The 10,488-nt window shown below is 41.1% G+C and overlaps 1 protein-coding gene across 1 annotated transcript; it reads left to right on the forward strand.

Annotated features, from left to right (window-relative positions):
• Positions 1-5,038: 5,038 nt before the first annotated feature.
• LOC145987130 (uncharacterized) lies at positions 5,039-5,566 on the forward strand. Its single transcript, XM_083121627.1, has one exon. It carries the CDS (start codon positions 5,039-5,041, stop codon positions 5,564-5,566), a length of 528 nt encoding a protein of 175 aa, XP_082977753.1.
• The last annotated feature ends 4,922 nt before the right edge of the window (positions 5,567-10,488 follow it).

Consider the following 10,488-nt stretch of genomic DNA (forward strand, 5'->3'; position numbering starts at 1 on the left):
GCTTTCGTAACGAACATCGTTACAACGAATTTTGCAGTGACCTTGAACTCGGTTGCGATTAAGTAGCATTAATCGTCACGGTACGGTGGAATCAGCTGTTTCAGGAACTCTCGTTCGCGAACGCATGAAGCAATAGCTGACCTTGAACTTTTCTTCCGTTCTACGATTTTCGTCGGAATCAACAATGAAGCTCTGCTGAGAAAAACACAATCAACAATCAACTCCCCGTGAAGTGTGTTAGCTTCGGCAGCGGTGAGTACAAAAGTCTGGTTTCCTATAACATACCTTTTCCTTCATTGTTTCATAGCCCTTTGTATTCTTGTGTTTATTTCTGTATTCAGTTTCGTTTCTCAGCAAGCATGGCAAACGTAAGAGCATTGATCAAAGAAAGAAGCTCCCACAAAGGGAAACTTATACGCATTCAATCGTATGTCAGTACTTACGACGAATCCTCAGCTAAAATACAACAAATAAAAAAACCGCATGGAACATGTAAATGCTATCTGGAGTAAATTGGAAGGCGTTCTAGACACAATAGAATCAGAAACAACCGAGGGTGAGCACGACGCGGAAAGGAATGAAATCGAAGAAATGTATTTCGATTTAAAGTCACAGATGGAAACATTAATTGACAACCATGATAAAGCAACATGTGTAGAAAACAAATGTGTATCTAAAACTTCAAATACGCAAGTGAAACTGCCGGCAATTGCATTACCACATTTTAGCGGTAATTACACGCAGTGGGTGTCTTTCAAGGACACGTTCGTATCGCTGATACACAACAATGTAGATATTTCAAATGTTCAGAAGTTTCAGTATTTGCGCGAGGCCTTACATCTAATTCAAAATTTGCCAATGACAGAAGCAAATTACGCTATTGCTTGGGAGCAACTCAATGAGCGATACGACAATAAAAGGTTGATTGCAGTCTCACATGTAAATGATATTTTACATATCAATCCAGTTGTAAAGGAGAATTGTCAGGAACTTCGTGCATTTACAAACACTGCAGTTAGCTCTATTTCAGCGCTCAAAATGATAGCTGACGACACGTCGTTAACTGATATAATTTTAGTTCAGCATCTTGTTTCAAATCTCGACCCTGCAACGAGAAGAGCATTTGAACTAGAAAGTAATGATACTGAATTTAGCACATTAGATCAGCTCTTTAGTTTTCTAGAGCACAGATGCCAGGCTCTTGAAAAGATTAATCCAGTTACGAGTGAAGGTAACAAGGTAGCAACAAAATCATCTACAAATATGCACAAACAGTACAGTGCTAAATGTCAACAATCTTCGAAGTCATATGTTACAACAGATTCTTCATTGTGCATGTTTTGTAAAGCAAACAAACATCGCTTATTTTCGTGTGAAGCCTTTAAGAAAGCTTCTATTTCACAGAAGTATAAATTTTTACGTGAGAATCGCGTATGCTTTAACTGTCTTAGCAGCAACAATCACGTTTCGGCACAGTGTAAATATGGAGTGTGCAAGCGATGTAAACAGAAGCATAGTACTTTACTTCATGTAGGTGAAGGTACATCCAATGTAAACCAGCAGCGTGAAATGTCATCTGGGGGTCACGTGAACACATCGATGGTAAACAATACAAGCGATTCTTCACAGCATTCAGATCAAGCACCTCAGGTTTCTTATTGTTCAATTAAGCAGAAAAGCGTGTCACAGGTGTTACTTGCTACGGCAATTGTTCAAGTACAAGATATAGCGGGCAATTGGGTCAATTGTCGTGCTCTCTTGGACGCGGCGAGTCAGAATAATTTCATTGTTGAAGATTTTGTTCAAAGTCATCGTCTTAGAAAGGTAAAGCATCGAGTTCCCATTCAGGGAATCAACAATTCGTCAGCTGAATCGAGTCATTCAGTAGAGATCCGTCTGAGATCTAATAATAGCAATTTTACGACAAGTATTTCGTGCTCAGTGTTGCCAACCATTACAGGACTAATGCCTTCAGAAAAGTTTGATGCATTTGAATGGAACATTCCAACAGATATTCGTTTAGCAGACCCAAGCTTTTGTTCGCCTGGCAAAATACAGATTCTGCTTGGTGCAGAGGTTTTCTTTACCGTTATGAAGCCTGAAAAGAGAACAAAACCAGGAAATTTCCCCATTCTTCAAGACACAGAGTTTGGCTGGATTATTGCAGGGAAGATTCCAGCAACATTTTCTAGCAACAGTATTACTAGGTCATTTTTCACGAGAAAGGAAGATTCTCTCAGCTCGCAACTCCAACAGTTCTGGATCATAGAGGAGATCCACACGAAACTGCAATCACCAGAAGAAATTGCTTGCGAGCAACATTTTCAGCGAAATGTGACACGAGATGAAAGTGGCCGTTATACGGTCAGGCTGCCATTATGTAAGGATCGTTCAGTGTTAGGTGACTCCTCACACTCTGCATTAACTCGATTTCACCAATTAGAAACGAGGCTTCAACGTCAACCACAATTAAAGGCTGATTATACAGAATTTATGCAAGAATATTACCAGTTGGGACACATGGAACCCATAGGGAATTTAAATGATGTACAAACAAATGACTTCACAAATTTTTTCATTCCGCATCATTGTGTTTTCAAGAATTCCAGTACAACGAAAATACGTGTTGTTTTTTATGGGAGTTCGCCATCAACAAGCGGTGAATCAATAAATAACACAAATGGTTGGACCTACCATACAGGAAGATTTATTTTCAATTGTTCTAAGATTTCGAACTCACAAGGTGCCATTGGTTTCTGATGTAACAAAGATGTATAGAATGATACACATACATCCAGATGACAGGCCACTGCAATGCATTCTGTGGAGAAACTCTCCTCAGGAACTCATAACAGTATTTCAATTGAATACGGTCTCGTATGGGCTTACATCAAGTACCTTTTTAGCAACCAGATGTCTGAAGCAGTTAGCCGAAGATGAAGCAGTTAACTTCCCACACGCATGTCAAGTGTTGCAGCGTGATTTCTATGTTGATGATTACGTTGGAGGAAGCAGTAGCGTGCAAGGTGCATTACAACTTTATCAAGATCTTTCAGAACTTCTGAAAAGAGGAGGATTCATCTTACGAAAGTGGTGCTCCAACAGCACTGAAGTACTCAACGCTATTCCAGAATCACTGAGAGAGACTCAAAATCTAATTCATTTTCATACCGAAGGTGTTAAAACTCTAGGAATTTCATGGAATCCCTCGGCAGACACTTTCATGATTAACATTGGAGCCAAGTCTGTCAACATGATGTCACACAAATCAACCAAACGTCAAGTAGCCAGTGTTATTGCCCAGATTTTTGATCCAATTGGACTACTTTCACCAGTAACTGTAATGTATAAGTATTTTTTTACTACAGTTGTGGCTTCACAATATAAACTGGGATGATCCACTTCCAGAAAGCCTGCAAGTTGAATGGGTTCATCTTCATTCTCAGCTACCAGTCATCAGTGAAATGCAAATACCGCGTTTCATCCTAACACCTGGTTGTGTCAAGAATATACAAATCCATGGCTTTTCCGATGCATCGGAGAAAAATTATGGCAGTTGCTTGTATGTTCGTTCAGCAAACGAAGAAGGTTACACCGAAGTTCACTTACTGTTGTCAAAATCACGGGTCGCCCCGATCAAGAAAACAACTCTTCCTAGATTGGAACTGTGCGCTTCAGTCTTATTGGCCAAATTACTCAACAAGACTCTCCTAATTTTGAGACTTAATATTCACAATGTTTATTTGTGGACAGATTCACAAATAGTTCTGGCATGGCTCAGATCGCCAGCAAGCAGATGGAAGCCTTTTATATCCAACAGAGTAGCGCAAATTCAAGAATTTACTCAAACTTATCAATGGAGACATGTTTTGTCCAAGGATAATCCAGCGGATTTAATCTCCCGTGGAGTTAAACCTCAAGATATTCATCATCATTCGCTATGGTTTCATGGTTCAGCTTGGTTGCAAGAAGATGAAACGTGCTGGCCATCATCATCATCTGACACAAGTCTTAAGAACAAAGATGTTCCTGAACAACGAAGGCTTCCTGTAACTACACTGGTGTCTCAGCAGCAATCAGAGGCAATAATAAACGATTTTTCTACATTTTTCAAATTGTTAAGGATTGTAGCGCTCTGTAAAAGATTCATTCGCAATTGTAAAAATGCAAGTAACAAACAATCCGATCCACTTACTTCAATTGACATTGAAGATGCCACTCAAACGTGCGTCGTTATGACACAAATTTCGTTCTTTCATCGAGAGATAAATGATCTCACTGCCAAAGAGCAAGTATCCAACAAAAGTATCCTCAAGGACTTACACCCCTTTCTGGATAATCAGGGAATTCTTCGTGTCGGAGGTAGGCTAGAAAATAGCAACTTGGAATTCAGCAGCAAGCATCAAATCATTTTGCATCCAAAAAGTCACTTCGCCCGTCTACTAATTGCATCAGAGCATGAACGATTGATGCACGCAGCACCTCAATTGTTAATCTCATCCATTCGAGAAAGGTACTGGATTCCTAGAATACGACAAGTTATTAAGCAAATCATTCATCAGTGTTTAACTTGTTATCGTTTGAAGGCATCTGCAGCACAACAGCTAATGGGACAGCTCCCATCCATCAGAGTTACACCTAGCAAGGCATTTAATCATGTGGGCATATACTATGCCGGACCATACGTCATCAAAGTAGGGTCAATCAGGAGTAAAATCACAAAGAAATGCTACATAGCTCTTTTTACGTGCCTAGCCACGAGAGCAATACATCTTGAGCTAGTAACAGACCTTACTTCTGAAGCTTTCATAACAACATTGCGACGCTTTACAGCAAGGCGAGGCAAGTGTTCCACCATTATCAGCGATAATGCCACAACATTTCAAGGAGCGAAGAACGAACTTCAGAAACTTCAGTTGCTATTTCAATCGCAAGGATTCAGTGAAGACATTCAAAGGTATGCAGCACAAGAAAACTTTCAGTGGAAAAATTCACCTCCACGTAGCCCAACATTCGGTGGGAAAGCGAAATAAAATCCATGAAGTACCATCTTCGTAGAGTCGCCAAGAATGCTGTACTGACATACGAAGAGCTGTCAACTCTTTTGTGCCAAATCGAAGCTTGCTTAAACTCTCGACCTCTTACATCCTTACCTGACTCTCATGAAGAATTTAATTACCTCACTCCAGGCCACTTTCTTATTGGTGGTCCACTAACTTCCTTTCCTCAACCAGACTTAACTGATCTCAAGGAAAATAGACTTTCCAGGTGGCAACGAGTTCAACAGTTTCAACAAAGGATTTGGAGAAACTGGTCCCGAGATTATCTGCATGGTATGCAACAGCGTCAGAAGTGGACAACCACGCAGCCCAACCTGCAACCAGGACTACTTGTGCTTCTGAAAGAAGACAACCTACCCCCATTATCTTGGAAAATGGGCATTATAGAAGAAGTGTTTCCAGGGAAAGACAATTTAGTTCGTGTAGCCGTGGTTCGCACCAAGGATGGAGTGTACCGAACGGCTCTCAGTAAGATTGTACCTCTTTCAGATGGGAAGATCAATTGAACTTTCATGATTTAGTTTGGATGCTGCGCATTCCAACGGGGGGAGAATGTTGAAGATTGTAAATAGTATTGCTTTCCGCTCCTCATTTGTTTTTATTTTACTCCCGCTGGGAGCTTCTTGCAAGAACTCGGAATGCTGGGAGCGTGATATTCGAACACAGCGGCATGGTGCATGTCGGCTCGCGGCAGCGGGAGAACATTTCAGCTAGCCTATCGGATGTGGGCCTTTTTGTATTTCTTCAGTGTGCAAACGTATTTAATTATTATATAATACCAAGTGAATTAAAGGACTTGTATCATATGCGAATTTGTTGCTATATCCGTTGTTCCAGCCCTATGGTAAGATATTCAATATGGCGTCATACCCAGAGATGCTAGTTTTCTTTCATGTTGATACGTGGAAGGTATCTTCAGACAATTGCCCAGTCGCATCATAATGCCTAGCGAGCTGAGTGAGGATGCTGCGTAAGGAAACGCAAGACTGGTCGGAATATCAATTAAGTCGAGAGTAGGCCGCAGAGATAGTTAGGCTAATTCTGTGTTGATGAAAGTATCAATGGTTAGGCCATAGGTACACCTTTGCTTGAATTAAGGAAATTGGTTGATTATGTAAATGCACATATGGAAACACTTTGTAAATATGTAAATAATAGCAACGTATAATAAACCCATATAATCCTACTACAAATGTTCTGATTTAACGAATTAACTCCAAGAACTTCAGTACTGTCTATTTAAAACCAAATATTTATTCACTTTCTGTACATGTGTAACGCACCAGGAACTAAAAAATATAAATGTTATGTGAAACTCCCTTTCGTAATTCCGGTGTCATTATAATCTGCTCGCTTGGCACCCAGGGTGAGGTGGAAGGAGAGATTAGAAAGGATTTTACAAGGAAGTAATCCAAAGGCCGGAATTAAACTAGGGAGAGGGAGGCAGCTTTTCACACATTTTAAGAAATTTTAAACCTTCTTATTCAGTGCAATAGATTGGTGGATTTCGTCCGACACAATACGCCAACTCACATCTAGAGAAATTTAGTACACGATTCTTATTCCTTTGTAATTTATTTCATATTAACTATAGCAATATAGGTGCGTTGAGTGTTTGACTCATAATCTAGGTGTTGTTTCAGCGGCGGCGCCAGAGAATTTAATTCGGCTGGTGGAAGAGATATCCTCAGGTGTGGTCTGCTTCGATGGTGTTCTACTTCTTCCTTCTCTTTCTGCAGCTGTGTGCCTTCTTTGTATTCTCTTTCTCTATCTTCCTCCATTTCTTGCTCTCCGCCCTTTTGTCTCTCGCTTTCCCTCATTCTAGCCTCTCTCTTATCTACTCATTACTCATTCTCCACTTTCTCTGTATCATATATTTATTTTCCTCTGTATCTCTTTTTGTCTCACTCTCTTACCCTTATCTTCTATTTTTCTTCCCTTCTTCCCTCTCTTTTGCTTTACACCTATTCTCTCTCTGTCTCTCTCATGTTGGCTCTGTTTATGTATATATATCTGTCCGTTGTTTCTCTATTTCTTTCTCCATCTCTCCATCTTTCTGTCTATGTTCTTTCTTCCCTTGGTTTTCTATCTCTGCATAATTTTTCTTTTTATCTCTCTTAATCTTTATTACTCTGAGTGTTGATTGATTTTATTTATTTTACTTTCATTTTCTACCACTTTTGGCTAATCGCGAAGATGAGGATGAGTGACGAAATGATGAAAGTGATGAAAGGACACTCACAAAGAACACACATTCGATTCCTAGACCGTGATTCGAACCTGGGACCCCTGGCGTCGTAGTGCGTTGCGCTAACCACTCCGCCACTGACGTCAGCACACCCTGCGAGTGTGTGGGTGTGACTCTTCCTCTTCTATAAATGAAACTGAAAATTTCTACCGTGAGCTCTTTGGGCGGGCAGATTGTCGACTAACAATTTGACGATGAGCCAGTGCCCCCATTGCCTACCCGGTGGCGACGCATCAGGCTTATTTCTATCCATAATCTCTTTCACGGACATATTGCGCGCATAGGAACATCGAGTTGCCTAATAGGGAGACATATTAAAATCAGGCCGAGCTGTCAACCGTTTATATTAAGTTGTAACTTTTTTTTTATACCAGCTTCTATCTGCCGATCGCATATGACTCCATGGCCGAGGTCCGAGCATGAAGGGTGCCCAAACGGCTGTCCGCTTTCAGTCCGGTGACCATTAGGAACGACACGAAATGGATGTCGCTTGTTGTCACCGCAATAAAACTGCTCTCTGGCCTATCGTATGGAAATGTTAGACAGCTTTTCGATGGGGCGGGGAGGACAGAGAAGGAAAAAAATAACTGGAAGCTGCCGGGCTCGTTTCTCTGGTTCATTGTGCATGCAGGGAACAAGAGGACACGGAACGGGAGAAAAAATGGAACCCAAAGAAATAAGGCATCGAGGCCATTCCGTGATGTTGGCTGTAGGAACAACTGCAAATGTTCGTGATGCTGTTTGTATGTAGGTTACCGTCACGGTTGGGGCATGCCTGTACCCAGAACCTGGTCTAGGAATTTTTCAAGATGGGGCAAGGTGAAGACAGACATGAAATTTTGGCAAATAAATGAAATTGTATTCTAAATCTGATATCCATCAACTCTCAGCCACCGTACCCACTTCTTTGTGACTGTTATGGCTATATCGTCCTTTGCAAGCAGATTTGCGCGAAGATGCGAATGAAAGAATGTCACATGAAGATGCGTGTATGTCTTCTTCTATGGTGAACATTCAATTACTTTGTAGACGGGTGGAAAAGGGCTGTGCAGGCCCTTGAAACAATGAAGGATGGTACGTTACCATGGATACGATTTGTTTCTGTTTGGTACTGCATTGCCAAACTTAACAGCCGAAATAAGGGATGGGTAACTTCATGGAATGCATCTGGTCTCCCCGACCTTTTTTGTTCAAGTGACAGGAGCCGACCTCCGAGGCGGAGTGGTTATCACACCGCGCTACGACGCCAGAGGTCCTGGGTTCGAATCCCCACCTAAGCATGGATGTTCTTTGTCATCAATTTCATTACATCATCATTCTGTATCAATCCATGGAATTATTATTTTATTTTATTTTAACTTTCTCTGGAAGCTTCTATTCACAAAGATTCATTCACTTGTTTACACCAGCTGTCCACTCCTCTCAGGTATTTGAATTATGCACATGCTAGTGTTAAGCAGACCCACTTCCTGAGGCTACAAGGTTTACAACAGGTAAACAAGGAGTAAGCAGCTGACAATATTAGGAGGTAAAAACTCACGTATCAGCGTATAGGAAGTCTCCAGAGACAGGGGTTTAGAGGAGCGGACAGACTGGCATGGGACTGACTTTTCGATTTGATTAGAAACATGCAAGAGCACTTTGGGAAGGAGAGAAGGAGAGCAGTCTGCCTGACTTAGATGAACTACCTACCAAGCCTGGAGAAAGGATAGTTTTATTTTACTCTTCGATATTAACTTCATCATCATTCTTCTAAGTCTAGACAGGTATTTATCCTAATCCTTATCATGTATGATTCGGGTTCGAAGGTTCTAAAATCCAGCTAGTAACTATTTGCCATTTCTAGTTGTTTAAGGTATTTTATTTCAGTCTTGCCTTTTGCTGTCAAGCATTTAACTTGTTGTTATGACGAGTGCTCTCATCATTTATGAGGATGAATGATGATTAGCTACATCACCCATTGGGAGTAACAGGTTCGATCCCATCATTCAGTAGAATGATACGACTCACCTTCATCTTCGCGATTAGCCAAAAGTGGCAGAAAAGAGAAGTAAAATAAACCAAATGAAACAAACAAACAAGTGAGAGGAAACAGGAGATGATAACTGGACGAAGCGAAAAGTAACAAAGCGATGACACTGTAACATCTCTTTTATTCCTCCTACATTTGGAGCCGCAAAGTCTAGCCCTGTTCCTTCATCATGTGGACTGTTGTGTGCTTTTCCCCCACGTATTCCGTGAAATGAAACAACGGTCTTCATCTCTTTCTATTTCGAATTTTTAGGTTGATTTTCTACCTCTTTGGTTAATTACGGTGGCGAGATGAATGATGATCTGCTGAAATACATAGCGGGACAAACACAATGGAACACCCATGTCTTGCCCAGGGTTCGAATCTTGGATGCCTGGATTCGTAGCACGTTACGCTCACCATTTTGCCACGGATCCCGACGATGGTCCTCTTTCCAACAGAGATTTCTACGAATAGATAGTAATTAATATTTAACACCTGTTTTCAGTTCGGAGCACTTATGTGCACATCAGAATACGGAGACAAATGACGTACCCTGAACTTAGATTTCTATATGTGCATCACCGGCAATAAAAAAGGGACACCTAGATCCTGAAATATTCGCTTCCCTGCAAGGCGTTGTGTGTGTTGCCCAACTCTACGGCGGTGGTAGAAGTTGCCATTGAAAATCCACTTATCGCCGTAAGGTTAGGCAACACAACGCCTTGCAGAGAAGCTCGTATTTCAGGATCTAGCTGTCCCATTTTTAATGCCTGTGACTGTACAAGCGACTGGCGTGAATCCACTTTTAAAGGACGACCAGTGTTTCTTATGCTTTAGCCTACAATATAGTTAGGGAGCAAACGTACTAGAAATATGTACCTTAAACATTGCTCCAACGTGCCTTTTTTACCCATATTAGTTCACAGTTAAAGATTGATTTGAGTACACCCTATGATCAGACAGGCTAATAAATCCTCCACCACGAATCGAACCTGAGACTTCGTGATTACAATGTAACCACTACACTATCGCAAGCCCTGGTTCGAAATGTAATGCGTGATATCTGCATTCCTCATACTTAGTAATTTAGTATGCACAAATATGGAAAATTTCGGAGGTCGTATATTTTTGTGCGGCCACGATCTTACATCCTGAAAAAAGACTCA

Source organism: Lepisma saccharinum, chromosome 1, assembly GCF_977018435.1.
Source record: "Lepisma saccharinum chromosome 1, izLepSacc3.1, whole genome shotgun sequence".
NCBI classification, from domain to species: Eukaryota; Metazoa; Arthropoda; class Insecta; order Zygentoma; family Lepismatidae; genus Lepisma; species Lepisma saccharinum.

Excerpts from the sequence above, each read along its gene's own strand:
- LOC145987130 (XM_083121627.1), top strand. The coding sequence starts at position 5,039 with ATGAAGTACCATCTTCGTAGAGTCGCCAAGAATGCTGTACTGACATAC.